The 16,987-nt window shown below is 46.2% G+C and overlaps 1 protein-coding gene across 2 annotated transcripts in view; it reads right to left on the bottom strand.

Moving 5' to 3' along the window:
* DOCK1 (dedicator of cytokinesis 1) overlaps window positions 1-16,987 on the bottom strand; it is a 522,147-nt gene that overhangs the window by 65,535 nt on the left and 439,625 nt on the right. For both annotated transcript variants that reach the window (XM_053910041.1, XM_053910042.1), the window contains exons 33-35: window positions 14,607-14,755; window positions 4,365-4,450; window positions 4,024-4,180 (exon numbers count right to left, since the gene is read on the bottom strand). In XM_053910041.1, coding sequence (XP_053766016.1) covers window positions 4,024-4,180; window positions 4,365-4,450; window positions 14,607-14,755 — 392 coding nt within the window. The remainder of the gene's footprint in view (window positions 1-4,023; window positions 4,181-4,364; window positions 4,451-14,606; window positions 14,756-16,987) is intronic.

Genomic DNA, 16,987 nt, shown 5'->3' with positions numbered 1-16,987 from the left:
TTATATATTACTAATGGATGTTTATACATCTATATTTTCTAGAGATCAATATACATTTATTTCATAAGAAAAGTACCAGGAGAAAAGGTGAAAATGGTCCAGAGACTTAAAATATATTTACGTTTTGGGGCACCTGGGTGGCTCAGCTCAGGTCATGATCTCACGCTTCATGGGTTGGAGCCCTGCATCAGGCTCTGTGCTGATAGCTCAGAGCCTAGAGCCTGCTTCGGATTCTGTGTCCTTCTCTCAATCTGCCCCACCCCTGCTTGTACTCTGTCTCTCTCTCTCAAAAATAAATAAACGAAACAAGATCAGAAAGTTTAAAAAATTAATAAATAAAAAATAAAATATATTTATGTTTTTACCTCTGTGACTAAATGTGAGCTGAGTAGTGAATATTAAAAAACCTGTCTAGAAAAACCAGGTTTTCTTGTTTCTCTTTAATCCATAGATCCATTTTATTTTTAATTTAAAAAGATGTTTAATGTTCATTTATTTTTGAGAGAGAGAGAGAGAGAGAGAGAGAGAGACAGAGACAGAGAGAAACAGAGAGAGGGAGACACAGAATCAGAAGCAGTCTCCAGGCTCCGAGCTGTCAGCACAGAGCCTGACGTGCGGCTCGAATCCACGAACTGCGAGATCATGACCTGAGCCGAAGTCGGACGCTTAACGGACTGAGCCCCCCAGGTGCCCCTATTTTATTTTTTAAATGAAAGACTTGTGATAGGTTGAGAACCATCCTGTGATCCCAGGCATTGGTTAAGAATGGAACACCTGACTCTTCATAGAATGATTCAGGATGTTCCAAGTTCAAAGAAGTTAATGATGTCAGATAATCTCAGGAATCCTGGATGTGATTCTTGATTAAAGCCTAGCTAGTGCTGACTGCACTAACAACAGGTACGTGCTGAGTGAGGCTCCGTATGAAAGAGGAACAGAGGTTAATCAGAAACTGTGACTGCAAGTGGCATTTCAAGAGCTTATTTTCTGACCCTGGGTCCTGATGATAAAAGGCCACATTCAGAGCACATCCCCACTAGGTTTCGCGTCCTGGTGAACACGAGAGATCTTGCTTCAAAAAAAAAAATAGTATTCTCAAACATCGAAGTTGGAAAGCTAATAAATGTATTAATAATTCTTCTCTCTGGACACAAATCAGCTTCTTAGATGCCCTTAGAAATCAGGAGGAAGAGTATGTCCATAGTAGGGAATGATTTCAAAGAGGTTTCTACTTCTCTCCTGCAGAAAAATATGGATTTCTAGCTTCATGTTAACCATATTAGCATCACAGAAGTAAATTACTCTGAACAAAGGCAAAAATGCAGGAAGACAATGAAGCAAGGGCCAGGGCATTCCTGTGCAAAAGACTGGGGCCTTTACCTGAGGCAGAGCTCACTGCTATGCTACACACAATTAGCCTACAAGTGAATGTAAAAGTCAGCACAGCAGTAGGCCAGATCTCAGGGACGGAAGCCAGAAGTCAGTAATTCTTCCAGTTGCCCAAGACCCTTACGAAACATATGCAAACATATTTCAATCTTTTAAGCTGATTCTTTCCTCGGCTGTGGCCAGTCTATTAATGAGACCAAAGACCTTCTTTATTCTGTCACAGTGTTTTGGATTTGTAGCATTTCTTTTTGATTCTTTCTTAGAGTTTCCATCTTTATGCTTATTATACTCATCTGTTTCTGCATAAAGTCTCCTTTTTCCATTAGAGCTCTTAACAATTTAATCATGATTATTTTATTTTATTTTTTTTTCTTTTTAATTTTTTAACGTTTATTTATTTTTGAGACAGAGAGAGACAGAGCATGAACGGGGGAGGGGCAGAGAGAGAGGGAGACACAGAATCCGAAACAGGCTCCAGGCTCTGAGCTGTCAGGACAGAGCCCGACGCAGGGCTCGAACTCATGGACCGCGAGATCATGACCTGAGCCGAAGTCGGCCACTTAACCGACTGAGCCACCCAGGCGTCCCAATCATGGTTATTTTAAATTCCCGGTCTGAAAATTCTGAAAACATCTGCCAAAGCCAAGCCTGGCTCTGATGTTTGCTCTCTCTCTCTTAAAACTGTGTTTTTGCCTTTAGTATGCCTTGTAATTTTACGTTGAAAGTGGACATGACGTGCCGCGTAGGAGGAATCCAATCCAGTACTGGCTCTGGTGGTGGTTTTTGCTCCTGGGCTTCTGCTTCACTGTATCCTCTTGTCTCTCCAATTTGGGGGCCAGCAGTTTTCTCTGTAGAAGGTGTTTATCATTCATCAAAACAGGTGGCCTATCCACGGATGGCAGGGGCCGGGATGGCTCGGGAGCTTTCAGCTGCCAGTTTCTTGCACGAAGCACGAATGCGGTATGGACACTACACTGGATGGAAGGTGAAAAACATTTCCTTTTGCTTTTAAATCCGAGCATCTCTGGTGGTTTCCTAAAGAGTGAACGATCGGTCATATTGCTCTTGGCACAAAAAGCCACTTCCAGGAGCTTGAAGGGCCTACGAGCCCATTCAAAATGGCGGGCATGGAAGTGAAGGCAGAGCAGGTACATGTCATCAAGCGACCAGATGATGATACTCCAGATCCAGGGGAGTAAAGTAAGGAGCACAAAGCAGGAGTAGTGCCTCCTGCCTCGGGTCAGGCAGGGGAAGTTGAGGAAGACCCTCTCAGGGCCAAGAGTCTGCTCTTCTGGCTACTTACCAGAGGAGGATGACACAGAGAGAGACAGACATCTTCGAAGCTGGGTGTGGGAGTCACGTGGCTCCTGACAGCCACGGGGTTCGCCAAACACTCCCTGCAGACGAGCTGGTCATGAAGCTTCCTGAAAGCGCGATGCCCTGCCTGAAGCTCACTGCTCCACTACTGTCTCAGGCAGGCGGTGTCCACAGGACCTGGCCATGTCACGGTGACAGCAGGGGTCAAAGAGGTCCGTGGACGGCAGCGGCCAAGTCTACCCAAGCCATCTGCTATCCACGAGACCACGAGCTAGCTCCTCGTGGCTGCCGTAATAACTCACAGTAAACCTGGTGGCTTAAAATGACAGATATATATTCTCTTGCACTTTTGGAGGCCAGAGTCTGAACTCAAGGCTTCAGCAGGGCCGCACGCCCTCTAAACGCTCCAGGTGTAAATTCTACCCTGCCTCTTCCAGCTTCTGGGGGTGGTAAGGGGGGTCCAAGTGCCCCTGGGCTTGTGGCCACATAACTCCGGTCTCTGTCTCCATCTCCGCATGGACTTCCATGTGTCTCCTTTTCTGTCTCTCTCTCTCTTTTTAAAATGTTTATTTATATTTTGAGACAGACACACAGAATGCGAGTGGGGGAGGGGCAGAGAGAGAGAGAGAGAGAGAGAGAGAGAGAGAGAGACAAAATCTGAAGCAGGTTCCAAGCTCCGAGCTGTCAGCACAGAGCCCGATGCAGGGCTCAAACTCACAGACTGCGAGATCAAGACCTGAGCTGAGGTCGGCTACTTAACCGATGAGCACCCCCACCCCCGCCTGGCGCCTCTCCTCTTCTGTCTCTTACAAGAACACTTGTTATTGGAGTTAGGGCCCACCTGGATAGTAATTCGGGATGATCTCTTCTGGAGACCCTGACCTCAATCACATCCACAAGGAGGCTTTTTTTCCAAATGAGGTCCCGTTCGCGGGTTCCGACGAGTGCGATGCGGACCTATCTTTTGGGGGCCATCATTCAACCCCCGACAGGACATGCTTGCCACCTCCTAATAGTGATGCCCTTGAGACCTATAATCAAGGAAGGTGCTACCCTGGTTCCAAAATAAGATGGCTCTTCCTTCTTAGCCACGGGAAGAACGATGTGAAAACACCTGGAGGGGACAGGATTTTGCAGACGTGTTTACAGTGGATCTGCAAAAACAGCTCTTCATTTTCCCTTCCCCTGCAACAGACGAGGAAACAAGCAAAGGCAGTTCCGTGGCCAGCTGTCACAAGGCTTCTGAACTTTTTGAACACAGTACGTTTCTGGCTTACTGTGAAGATTGGAAATTTAATTAACTTGCATTTCACTCACCAGCACGTTGACAGTGCAGCTCATACGATTTTCTTTGTTCTCATCATGCATGATGGTTCTATAATCCAGGAGTCTTTCCATCAGGCGCACAACGAGTTTTACAAAAGTTTCTCCTGTTTTGGCGAGGTATTTGTGTTTCCTGCAGTGTTCCAAGAGGCTGAAAAGTAATTATGCACACGTTGTTAATCCCTCTCAGAAAAAGAAACTTGACTGGTGCAATTTAAAATATTTCCCATTATTAACACGTTTTAATTATTTCTGGGCTACAAAGTTCATTGTAGTCTAATTACAGTCTCCCTGTCTCTATTCCGACATAAATCCTACTGTTAATCAACACTTACATTTTATCAAATAACACTTTGTACTGTTCATCTCCTCTGCCTCCTTCCACTTCATGATCCAGCTTGGTGATGATCTCATTTTCAAACTATAATTAAGCAGAGGAAGCGTAAATAATCAGCATGGCGGATATTTCATTTTATGAGCATCAACGGCACGTAAATCGGGGAGAGATCCTCATCAGATAGTGACCCTACGCCTTTGAAATCTGATTTCACTTAAGAGGTACCATCCCCAACCCCCTAGAGATGTCTGATGATCCCCTGCCACAGGGGGACTCTTCCATTTCCTTCCCTGGTTAATGGAGCCTAAAATGTACATTCTGATGGGAGGAGCAAGGAGCAGAGAAAAGAAAGGCGAGGGAACCGTAGGACGAATAATCAAGGAGCAACGCGAAAAAACATCTCAAACTTCATCTCCACCAACAAGTAACATCTAAAATAGCTCGTTGGTTCCTGGAAAAGAACAGATGGCGTTTCACTTGCCAGCAAAAAGTTCTCTGCAATCACAAAACATCGAAGGGGCCACTTCACTGCCATTCCTTGATGGGTCTAGCGAAATACCTCACTTGGGTTGAAAAAAACCATAAAACACAGGAAGGACAGTGTCTCTACAAGACCAGCAGACGTCTCGAGAAGGTCCATCTCCAGGCCTTTCCTTGAACACCCCAAAGCTTCTGATCAGATTTCCAGAGCAAGGGGTGGGAAAGGATCCTCAGAAATGCTCCCTGGACCGAAACCCTGTCTCTTGGAGTTTTGGGGAAAACTCTAAACTCTGGAGAGGTACAAATCTCCAAAAGATTTTCACAGGGGTCATGAGCCTTGTGGCTGACGAGGCTGGAAATAACTACCTAGGTAATAATGGATCTGTGCTCATCCTCACTGCCCAGTCTCCCGTCCCTGGCAGAATTCAGGGCCACCTCCATACGGGATTCTCGCCAGGTGAGCGCCATGTTGCACGAGCCCTGAAATCACCCATTGACTTGGGCCAGGAAGGAAGGAGGCCCCTGAGAGCGTTAGTTCCCGTAGAGCAGGAGATCACCACACCGAATTGAAAGAAGACTGGCAGAGGGGGAATTGAGGGAAACAACGGCTAAATTCAGTGTACAGAAAGCAAGCACACCCTCCATGTAGGCAAGGGTCTCTAGGATCCCTTTAAAATACATGCTCAGTGGGCACCTGGGGGGCTCGGCCGTTGAGCGTCCGACTTTGGCTCGGGTCACGGTCTCACGGTTTTGTGGGTCCGAGCCCCGCGTTGGGCTCTGTGCTGACAGTGCCCAGTCTGAGCCTGCTTCAGATTCTGTGTCTCCCTCTCTCTCCCTCTCTCTCTCGGCCCCTCCCCCACTCGTGCTCTGTCTCTCTCTCAAAAGCAAACAAACAAAAACAACATATAAAAAAAAAAAATACATGCTCAGGCAATGCTATCCAGGCTGACAATCCCCCGAGTCTCCCGCTATTACCAGGATCCTATAGTTATTTAAGCTGCGTGACAGACAGAATTTTCGTCTCTCCTGGTCTCTTCCAGAAGGGCCCCTGGTGGTGATGTTCTAATGGGAGGACCGTGCTACGTGCTCATGAATCACTGGAGAACGAGTGCTAGACTGGAGCTGGGGAGGGCTTCCTGTGTCAGCAGAGGAGTGGTCCAGCCAGTCGCTGAGACAGACTGTGCTCTTGGCCCCACAGGCCAATGGATGGACACGTTCATCTGAGGGCTCACAACAGGACTGCAGGCACCACGGGCTGCACCGGTCAAGCAGGGTGCCGCCACTGCTGCTGTTGCAGGGGCGGCCGACTGTGGCACCCGTGGGGCCGGAGGCAGGGGGGCTGGGGAGACCCAGGGAGGAGCCTCAAACAGGCACAGACCCGCCTGATCTGATCAGGACTTGCTGCCTAAAGCCACAGTTCTATCGCACTACAGATGAGGCGGAGGCTTAAACAGGTCTGGAGAAGAGTATTGATTCTTGGTCAACATCAAGGACTCAACAACACTGCAAAACTCTGGACCTCAGTGAATCCTGCAATTCTCCTCTTGATCTCTCCATCGTCTCCTCCCCAAGCAAACAGCCTCTTTTTTATTCTGTTTGGCCTGAAAAGTTCAGGGATTTTAGGAGCACAGGAAAAGAGGCAAGTCTAGCGAAGAAGAAAAAAGAACTTGTATCGTTTTCACCTGGAGCCTCATGATAATGACTCTACCGTGAAATCAACCACCTTTTGATACTAACCCACTAGGACTTTGTTCTTTACAGAAATTCCTCAGAAGGTGGGGGCCCTTTTGGAATCAAATACGAGGCAGATCAGGTGCCATTAGGCTACAAGTTGACGTTTCCAGCCAATCCCATTTCCCAGAGGGTACCACGATGGGAGCACCGTAGGGGAAGTATTCGGTGGGTGCTGATTCTTCAGAACAAACAATGGAGGGATCAAATAAGACTCAATTTAACCAAAACACACAACCCCAGGCCACACATGTTCAACGAGCATACAATGAGGAAGGCACCGGGAATTCAGGAAAGTACGCTTTATCCCAACATGGACAAACACACACAGGCATTTGAGACCGCTCATCGCCGGTTAATCAGGAGGTTATTTGAACTTGGGAGTCTACTTTAGGGAAATAGCATGTTTTCTCTGCTTCCGCGTAAACCTAGCTGTCACAAACAAGGGCAATAAGGAAACTCCAGCTCCTTAAGTATGCTGCTTATCAAATTTTGACTGATGAATTTAATGCTTCCTCAAATGAGTGGATGAATGAGAAGTAAATCAGAGAGCACAGCTGATTCTAATTTTACTAACCTCTAGTCTAAACTAAGTGATTTGCACGAACACCTGGCAGCCCTCTTTATCAGCAAGGATTCAATACCCCAGATCTGCAGCTAGCCTCTCGTTCCAGGGCCTCCATTATTTTTTTACAGAATATTCTAGAATTAATTTGTTAGTGTACTGAGAATGGTTATCACAATCAGGACTAAATGATCCTGTCCAAATAAACTGGAGAAAGTCCATTTGCTGATAGAGCAGAGCTGATTTAAAAAACAAAAACAAAAACAAAAACAAAACAAAAACAAAAACAACTGTGCTTATTCTCTTACTCATAAATGCACACTGGTAATTTCCAGCAGGGTTCTCTATGGTGAGATTAAAATTAGCAAGGGTTTACTGTGTGGCTCCAAAGGTGGTTGAGGCAAAATCATTATACTTCCTCTCTTTTCTGAATCACCAGTATCACTACAAAAAGGCCCACAGGGTGTCCAACTTAAAAAGCTGAACAGAGCATCTCCAAGCCTCCCAAACCAGCGCCCCTCCAAGAATATGAAACAGAGTCCGTGAGAATACAGGGCTTTTCGGAAGGTTGACAGCATTGTTAATTCAATTAACTTTGAAAGGAATGACCGCTTTAGCCATTCACTGCCACAGTTAACCACGGGTTATTGGCTCCAATTTAAGAGATCGTGGAGTGAAGGATCTCAGCAGTGGATAATCCAAAAGCCACTTTTGTTTGCTTTAGAGTGCATCATTTTTTTTTTTTTTTTGGAAGTTAGATTTACCATTCCTGCTACCATGCCCAGATAGATACATAGAACCAGGCCTGCTCCTCAGGCATCCAGGAGAGCAGATCCAAGGGATCTGAGGTTATGTCAGAGCCAGGAAAGGGAGCCGGACCAGGATGGAAAGGTTTGCACAAATAGTTTATTTACCACATTGATAAAGTGCTTGGAGGTTACCAAGAACAGGATGAAATCTGAAAGCTAGGAACATGGCTTTCTATGTCCATTAGCAAAAGCATTCCTTTGGCTTGCTGCAAATACGCCTCCGTGAATGTGCTCTGCCCACGGGTGCTCTGCGTTCTGCTGTTTTTTGTTTTTGTTTTTTTTCCCCAAGAAAATGTGTTCGCAAGGTACTGGAGGGAGGGCCATGATTTGAGAGCACCCTCTGGTATCAGAGAGCTGCAAGGAATCAGATTCTCAGTTTCTGAACTTCCAGAAGGAACTGCAGAACTATGTCCATTCTCTTTAGCGCTGACAGGAGGGGTAGGTGGGAGAACATCACTGAACTCTACCTGCGTGGACAACACGAGCGAGAAGAAGGAACCGGCTTCACATTCTCACTCCATATCCCCACATCCTTCCAAGTCTAACAAGAAGGCTGTTCGCTGACCTCGAAGCTTCCACCTAGAGGCTCAAGAGCCCCAAGGCTGGGGAACTATCCGCTGCCTGGCTGTTACACCTGGCAACACCTGAGACAGGTGCAGCTGCCCCCCATTTCCATAGCACACACATCAAGAAGGGATTTGGGGCTGTATCCAATGACACTGGGCTCCAGAAACATGCTCTCAGAGTTGAGTCCTGTTTAATTTGGTCAAAAGAGATTACAGGAGGGGCGCCTGGGTGGTTCAGTTGGTGAGGCGTCCAACTTTGGCTCAGGTCATGGTCTCGGGGTTCCTGAGTTCAAGCCCCACATCGAGCTCACTGCTGTCAGCGCAGAGCCCGCTTCAGATCCTCTGTTTCCTCCACTTACCCTCTCCCTCTCTCTCTCAAAAATAAATAAACATTAAAAAGAGATTACAGGGGTATGGGCATCTCTTTGCTGCAAGGCTTTTCAGAACAGAATTCAACGCAATCAGAACTTTTATTACGGTCCAGGGTGTCAGCTTCCATGATCTCTCAGACTTTGGGGTCCGGATTCAATACAACAAAAGCCTACTTCTCGTGCCGTATGTTCCCTTTCAGGGTCCGGAACTAAACTCAAGCATTATGCTGAAATCGAAAGCAAGAATAAACCAACACACAAAATGCCAAAGAATTCAAGAATCGTCAGGATAAAATCACCACCAAACTTAGGTCCATATGACGGTGCAAAATGGACCAGCTTTCCCGCCAACCAGCAGAAGCCGGCAACATCCACTTGGGTTATTCAGTCATTCAGTTAGGGTTACCAAGCATGGGCAGTAGGAAGAGATTATTCAGACAGGACCTCAAAAACATCCAGGACACAAAGATTACTCATGTTCTAATACTGTTACAACTACAGTGGGAATTTCTGGAAGTTGTGGAGCATTTTACTGACCCTCACAGAGATGACAGAGAATAGCTTCATGGTTGAAAATATTATTTTTCTGTGGAGTCTTTCCCATTCTGTCTTTATTAATGGTATACAGCCCATACAGCCATTTGCTGAAATTCTCGGCTGTGAGTTCTGTGGTTGTTTTTTTTTTTTTTTTTTTTTTTGGTTTTGTTTTGTTTTGTTTTTCTTCCAAAGACATAACAAATGGAATTCTTCCCAAAGGTGCCAGGAGGGAATTTACAAGCATGCAATTTTTTTATGGAGCAAAATCCAGCGAGGCTGCGACTCAGAGCATTACTGACTTGGGGGGTAGGGGTGTCGGCGCCATAGGGGAGAAGTTAGTTTCAGGCCAGGGGGAAGTACGTCTCGTGGGAACGCGGCCCAGCCGGGGCGCCTGGGTGATGTAAGGGACGCTGAGATGCTGATGTCTCCAAACACCTGTACAGCAGGCCCTGAAATCGTCGCACATAGGCGCTCACCCTTGAAAGAAGTCAAGATCTCCCGAAGACCCAGTTCGAGCATGAACGTGCCTCTCTGGGATTGGGGTCAGGGTGGGGGTGGGTGGGCACAGGGACAGAGAACACGCCGTTGGCACGACTTGTGGGGTGGGCAAGCTGGAAGCAGAGACACCAGAGACAGCGTCCTCCGGGACTGGTAGACAGAAGATGCAGTAGAAGGGGACAATTTAGGAGAACAGATGCAGCGTCCACATCATAGAAGATTCTGAGAAAGGGCTGGGAGAACCAGGAATTGTCAGCAGGCCTCTGCAGAGCTTACCCATCACCTGTGAGGATCTGCTCAGCACAAACGGTGTCAGGCCGAATCAAGGCGGGCCTGTAGCCCCGGGGAGAGGAGGACAGAGCTTGTGAAAGGGTAACTCCATGCCTCTCCGTCCCCCAACCGGGCAAGCCTGTTCAGCGCCTGGAGCCTGGAGAGGCAGGACCTCAAGCACCGAGGACAAGGACAAGGACACGCCTCTGTTGGATGAAGATTCATGCTCTTTCTTGCAAAAGCAGAGACCAGAAAGGAGACTTTCGGGGAAATGTGTGTATGAGATCACTCTGATGGAAGTCCTTCCGTTGCGGCTGGAGGAGACACGAGCTGCCACTCTGGGGAGCTGTAGAAAAGCCCATCTGCAATGCCTGCTTCTGAAATTCCAGTAATGGCTCGGTGCAGTTGAATCTTGTGTAAAATGGCAGGTTTTTCTTCGAATCCAGCAGCCCCCGCCCCTCCACTGCAACGGTAAGAGCATGCTACGACCCAGACATGATGCGTATTTCACAAACAACGGTGCATAAACAGCCCCGCTCAGAAAGACGCAGCAACCTTTAAAAAAAAAAAAAAGCTACATCACAGGCTCAAAACATGAACGTTTTGCAAAAACGAAAAGCCCTAATGTCTTCCTCTCACTCCATTAGTGTTGCACATCTGCTATAAAAGCGAAGCCAATTTAAGCCCTTGTTGATGTGACTAATAAGGTTAGATAATTGGATTGGTGGCGGGTTAGGTAAACAGCAGCCAGCCAGCCCCAACCTGGCAGCTCCCTGGGAGGGAGGCAGGGATTCCGGGGCCCTGCGGTTCTGTGCACACACCCACTCACTGCTCCACACCCACACCACCCCCGGACAGAGGGCACGCCTCGTGCTTCAGGAAAGAGCAGCCAATAGAAGGTGAGCGTTGGCTCACCTGAGAATAGGAAAGAGCTGGAAAAGATATGTCAAGTCAAGAGATAGATGCTATGGGCCAGGAGAGGCCGGGGCTAGGGCCCAAGAGAAGCAGCCGGGTGCTAGAGATGAGAAAGATGACAAGTGTCTGCATCTCACCAGGGAGGCCAGGAGAACAAAGAAAGATGAGGCCGCTGTAACCTGCACCCATGCAACCAAGTGACAAGGAGCCTGGTAAAAAGGGATGATAGGGAAGCAGCGGGTCTAGGAGGGGTGATATTTCATGTGACACTCCACCAGGGAGGCTGAGACAGGGATCAGCCTTGATATCCCTCAGATATCCCAGATATCCTCAGATATCCCAAGAGAAGAGGAGATGGACCTTTTCCCAATTCGCAAGAAGAGATGAAGAGAGCAGAGAGACTTTGGTCATGCGTTTTCACTTTTCTGCCTTTATTTAAAAAAAAAAAAACAAACCTTTGGTATGTCCTCCCACTGGTCTTTGAAGGCACAAGCAGATGACAACACCGATGAACAAATGGTCAATGATCACAGACCAAGAAACCCAAGTAGCTGACCATGCTTACCGACAGTGGGTTTCGTGGACCTGTGTCCTCACGTTTATGCTTCTATTTACGTATATCCAAGTGGGACACGTTTTATGGAAGGGAAATTGTTTGTGAAACAGAGTTAAATGTGCACAGCTACTTTCCCGCTGTTACTCAAACAGCTTGGTCTTCTGATATTAGGCAGTTTTTGAACCAACCACTGGGGGCAGAGTTGAGAACGGAGGCAGAAACCCCACGACTCTCCTTCAGTAACTTTGTGCCGTTTCCTGGCAAACCAGAGACCCCGTGAATTGGAGAAATTCCCTAATGTAAATAACTACTATACTCTTTTTAAAAAATTGTATTTATTTTTGAGAGAGAGAGGGAGCATGAGTGCATGCGCGTGCACACACACATGAGCAGGGGCGGGGCAGGGAGAGAGAGAGAGAATCCCAAGCAGGCTCCTTGCTGCCAGTGCAGAGCAACCCACGAACCATGAGATCATGACCTGAGCCGAAACCACAAGTCAGACACTTAACCGACTGAGCCACCCAGGCGATACTATCTGATTCTTTAACAGCGCTTTTTCATACGGCCCTTCTTTAGGGCTTAATTCATACAAAATTCAAAAAGTCAGATGAATTTTCAGCTTAGGAAAAGGGATTTTAAACTACATTCCCTAGTTCTGGTGGATTGGCAGTGAGATTGGACACGATTTAGTGCCAGTGGCAGTCAAGATGGGTCAGATCGTACGGCAACAGCATCAGAAAACATTGGCAATGTCAAAACCTACGAAAATATTTTGAATCGGCAATTCCGTTTTTGAGAACGTATACCAGGAAAACTTTCAAAAGAAAGTCAAGCAGTATGCACGAATATGTTCACTGCGCACTGACTCATGGTAGTGAGAATCTGCAAACAACCCAAACGTCCAGCTAAAGGTGATGGATAAGAGATTAGCCAAGGGCGTGTGGTTAAGCGTCCGACTCTTGGTTTCGGCTCAGGTCATGATCTCACGGTTCATGAGTCCAAGCCTCACGTAGGGCTCTGCTGGCTGGTGTGGAGCCTGCTTGGGATTCTCTCTCTCTGCCTTTCCTCTACTCACTGTCTTTCTCTCTCTCTCTCTCAAAATAAATAAATAAACCTTAAAAAAAGTTACAAAAGAGAAGATTATCCATTCCATTTTATGAAACCTTATGCCATCACAAGAATCATGGTTACTGCGCTGTCATCAAGAAAGAGGTGTCTGATAGATTGGCAAACAAAACCAAAAACATTTGGACAACGTTTACCATGTTACATTATATGTGTGCAACAACTGATCTTGAACCAGAGGGAAAAAAAAAACAGCTGTTCTTTTAAAACAATCTCTTTAATTTTATAAATAAGTCAACATAAGGAAGCCCTCTTCTGCTATGGAAAGAAAGAAAAGAGAGAGACAGAGAGAGAGAGAGAGAGAGAGAGAGAAAAGAAAGAAAGAAAGAAAGAAAGAAAGAAAGAAAGAAAGAAAGAAAGAAAGAAAGAAAGAAAGAAAGGTGGAAGGGAGAAACAGAGGGAGGAAGGAAGGAAGGGAAGAAGGAAGGAAGGGAAGAAGGAAGGAAGGGGAGGGGGAAGGAAGGAAGGAAGGAAGGAAGGAAGGAAGGAAGGGGGTGAAGGAAGGAAGGAAGGAAGGAAGGAAGGAAGGAAGGAAGGAAGGAAAGGGAGGGAGGAAAGAAAGAAGGAAGGAAGGAAACGGAGGGAGGAAGGAATCAAAAGGAAAGGGAAGGGAAGGAAGGGAGGCGGGTGGGCAGGTGGCCTTCACAGGTTTATTTTATTCACTTCTCACAACATCCCTTAGGAGCAGATTCCATTCTGTACCAATATTACAGCTCGGAACCAAAGATTAAAGACGTTCGGTGAGTTGTGGGAGGTCCAGGTAGCACCAGGCTATGCCAGAAAGCACGGGTACCTGACATCAGTGTTCACACTCAACTGTAGGTACAGAGCGGGGTTTCTTTTAGCTTTGTATCTGTTCTTTGCTCTAGAAACTAGCAAAATTATTCATCACGGCTACCACCCTCATGCCGTAATAGCAAAGACTGACCAGTGAAAAGGTAAAACTATTCAAAATCTATAAGGTAGCAAGTATAAAGGGGAGGAAGGAAAAATCTACTCTTTAAATATCAGATCCATTACAGTTACGCTGCTCAGATGTAGTCTTTTTCCAATACAGGGATTTTTCTTCAAATTCTGCAAAAATCTATGTCAAGTGGGTACTTACTTACTCGAATCACTAGAATATTTAAATCATGTATGGAGGAACCACTATCACGGGGGTTCTTCTCTTGCCTCCTGCAGAGCTTCCCAGCCAGCCCAGCAACACACGGGGGAGAGAGCCGCTGTATGTTCGTGCGGGCGAGCGTGTACCCACTGGCGGGAAATGTAAACACCATCCTTATTTTCGTGGAATCCAGGGAAGGAGACTTTGTTAATCCTCCCACATAAATATGCAGATTTTGTCTTTCCTATGGATACAGTATGTTGTTGAGCACTCTACCCGGGTTTTTTTTTTTTTTTAGAGGAATTCTTATCAGTTTCACTGCACAGGTGAAAGATCAAGACACATGTAAAAGAAAAAAAAAAAAAAAGCAGAGATTTTTGACCTGAAAATAATATAAGTTGGCAAGAAGCAGGCAGTCTGAGAGGATAACATCTGGTTAAACATCCTGAGGGTACATACCAAGGGGGAGGGGCGGTGGCAAGAGACTTTTATCCAGGGTTTCATGTGTAAGTAAATCCAGATCAAAATAAGGAAAAGCCAGTAATTGACAATACTTCTCCCTAAAGATGCAGGCAAAGGGCGATAGGCTTCTTCAATAAGGAAAATCTCTCAACATCTTTAACTCCAGAGCCATTTCTAAGTCTTTTTCAAGGTTTCCAGGCTTGTTGGTCTTCTCCCCAAGCCACTTACCGCACACCCACTATGTCCTTACCATCTGGAAGCTGCGGGTCGAATGGAACTCGCACTGCATCATATCAAAGAAAATGGGTATGGTGGCTTTGCGCAGTTCTGTCTCAGGAATTAGTGTCATTTCTAGTATCGGGCCGACCATTTCTGGAATGAACTTTATCTTGTGTTGACCTTAAACACAGAAATGCGTTACTCAGAACACGTCTTTTAAAAAAAGGATTTTACAATGCGCTTCAAAGGACCAAACAAAACCACACAGCTTAATGTGATCCTGAAGGCTAGGATATTGGGAATGTGTGTCCATTTCTCATCCGCAGGTATTTTGAATGCGTCCAGCCTTCAGTATAAGAAGTGGACTGTATTCCTTTTTTTTTTTTTAAATTTTTTAACGTTTATTTATTATTGAGAGACAGAGCACGAGCAGGGGAGGGGCAGAGAGAGGAGGAGACCCAGAATCCGAAGCAGGCTCCGGGCTCTGAGCTGTCAGCACAGAGCCCGACGCGGGGCTCGAACTCACAAACTGGGAGATCATGACCTGAGTCAAAGCTGGATGCTTAACCGATTGAGCCACCCAGGTGCCCCGGAAGTGGACTGTATTCTAGATGTTGTAAGGGAAGCTATTAAAGTATCCATCCAATAGAAGGCCTGTAGTCATGACTTATCTGTTATGTAAGATAAATGTCATTTCACAAATAGACAATTATATCACATTGATCAAGGACACGAGCAGCTAACAGTATGCATTAGCTACAGCAGGGCTGGGAGACAGAATACCTGGTAATCTCATTTGTGACAACTTGTTATTAACACTAGCAATTTACCCAGAGTTAATCACTCTTACTCATATTTCTACATAATCAGAAAACAGAATGGATCCTCTAAAGAATTTAGTTGGTTTTATTACTCAGCTAATACAGATTTCTGCAAAGAGAACATTAAACAAATTTGGCTATTATAAGTAACCACACTTCACAAAGTACATAACCGTCACAATAAAGCCTAACTTAATATATTTCTGAAACTTATATTAAGTGACACATGCAAAATGTAACCTTCAATAAGGAACTGAATATAATGAAAATCTTACAGGTAATATTTGGACTAAAGGTGCTAATAATGTGATTCTTATCCTTTCCCCAAAATGCTTAATGTCCCTGCAAGGCATGTAACTGTGGCAAAGCATTCTCTTAAAAATGCTATTATGTTCAGTCTCTCAGGTGACACTTTTCTTGTCTTATGCTGAAAAAATGTCAGAGCCAGTGTTTCAGAAAACAGATGATAGTGACACGAAGTCGTTCATCAACACAATTTGAGTGTCACAGAGAGCGCTGTCTGTCACTGCCAGCCCTTACTGCTCTCAGCTGGGAGGAAAGTATAGGGTGAGAACAGGTGGTGGTTGATGCACAGATTGGAAAAATAAGTGACAGGAACGATGGTTTTCTGATCTTTGATTATTGACCTTCCCAATCACGCAGGAACCTGGCCAGGGGCCAGTGCTGGGCTCTACAGTGATAGCCCCAGGATTTAACCTCTGCAAAAACAAATGGTCCTCAAGGTGGGCAAGACCTGGGTGTCCTCCAGTATTCTTCTTCCCATTCTTTTAGTCCTGTTTTCTTTTCCATTTTTTTTTTTTTTTTTGCATTTGCATTATGGATTTCCCCTGGAGCATCGCTTGCTCAAATTTAATGATGAACTCAGGTTTGGAATCAATGAGGATCAAGGTGACTCTTGCGGTGGTGTAGACTTCAAGAAAAAGAGGATGTGCTTCCCCCCCTCCCCTTTTGAGACAAAGAAAGAACAAGCTAATTATCAGGTCACAATGGGAATACTTTACCTCGGGTCACCTTGCCAATCTCCTAGCTACGACTCCCAAATTTTTTAAAACCCACCGAGAGTCTTTCTTCGAGTTACAAAACGTGGAGCCTCTCCGTCCCCTCTGGACACTGGGCTGTGCTCTCTCCGGGGATCCAAGTCCTCACCTGGCAACAGTCTCCCCCTGGGTGTTTGGACAACCTCTTTGCAACCCTGAGGGTCCAGAATTCCGGGTCATCAACCCCATTCTAACCCCAGGAAAATCTCCATAGACACAAAGGTAGACGGGGCAAAAATTTCCACCATCATCCAGAAACTGATGAGGCCTCACTGTATGTGTTTGGATGAAAGCACATCATGTGTCCAGTCCCCAGAATCATCCACAAAGGGACCCCCTGAACGAAAGCTATTCCGGACCAAACCGGCTGACACGGATCTCGGTGTGAGCACGCTGGCTCCGGCAGGACCCTCTGCACCGCGCTGGCCCGCCTGCCGCGGGTAATAAACAAAACGGAAGTGGGGGGGTGCGGGCCACGGTGAGATCAGGCGCTCTGGCCCCTGCTTCCGGGAGCGCACTTTGATAAATAACTG

This window comes from Panthera pardus, unplaced genomic scaffold (assembly GCF_024362965.1).
Source record: "Panthera pardus isolate Hobbes unplaced genomic scaffold, ASM2436296v1 HiC_scaffold_22, whole genome shotgun sequence".
NCBI lineage: Eukaryota > Metazoa > Chordata > Mammalia > Carnivora > Felidae > Panthera > Panthera pardus.
Note: the sequence above shows the minus strand (reverse complement) of the source record. Positions and strands in the feature narration are given on the sequence as shown.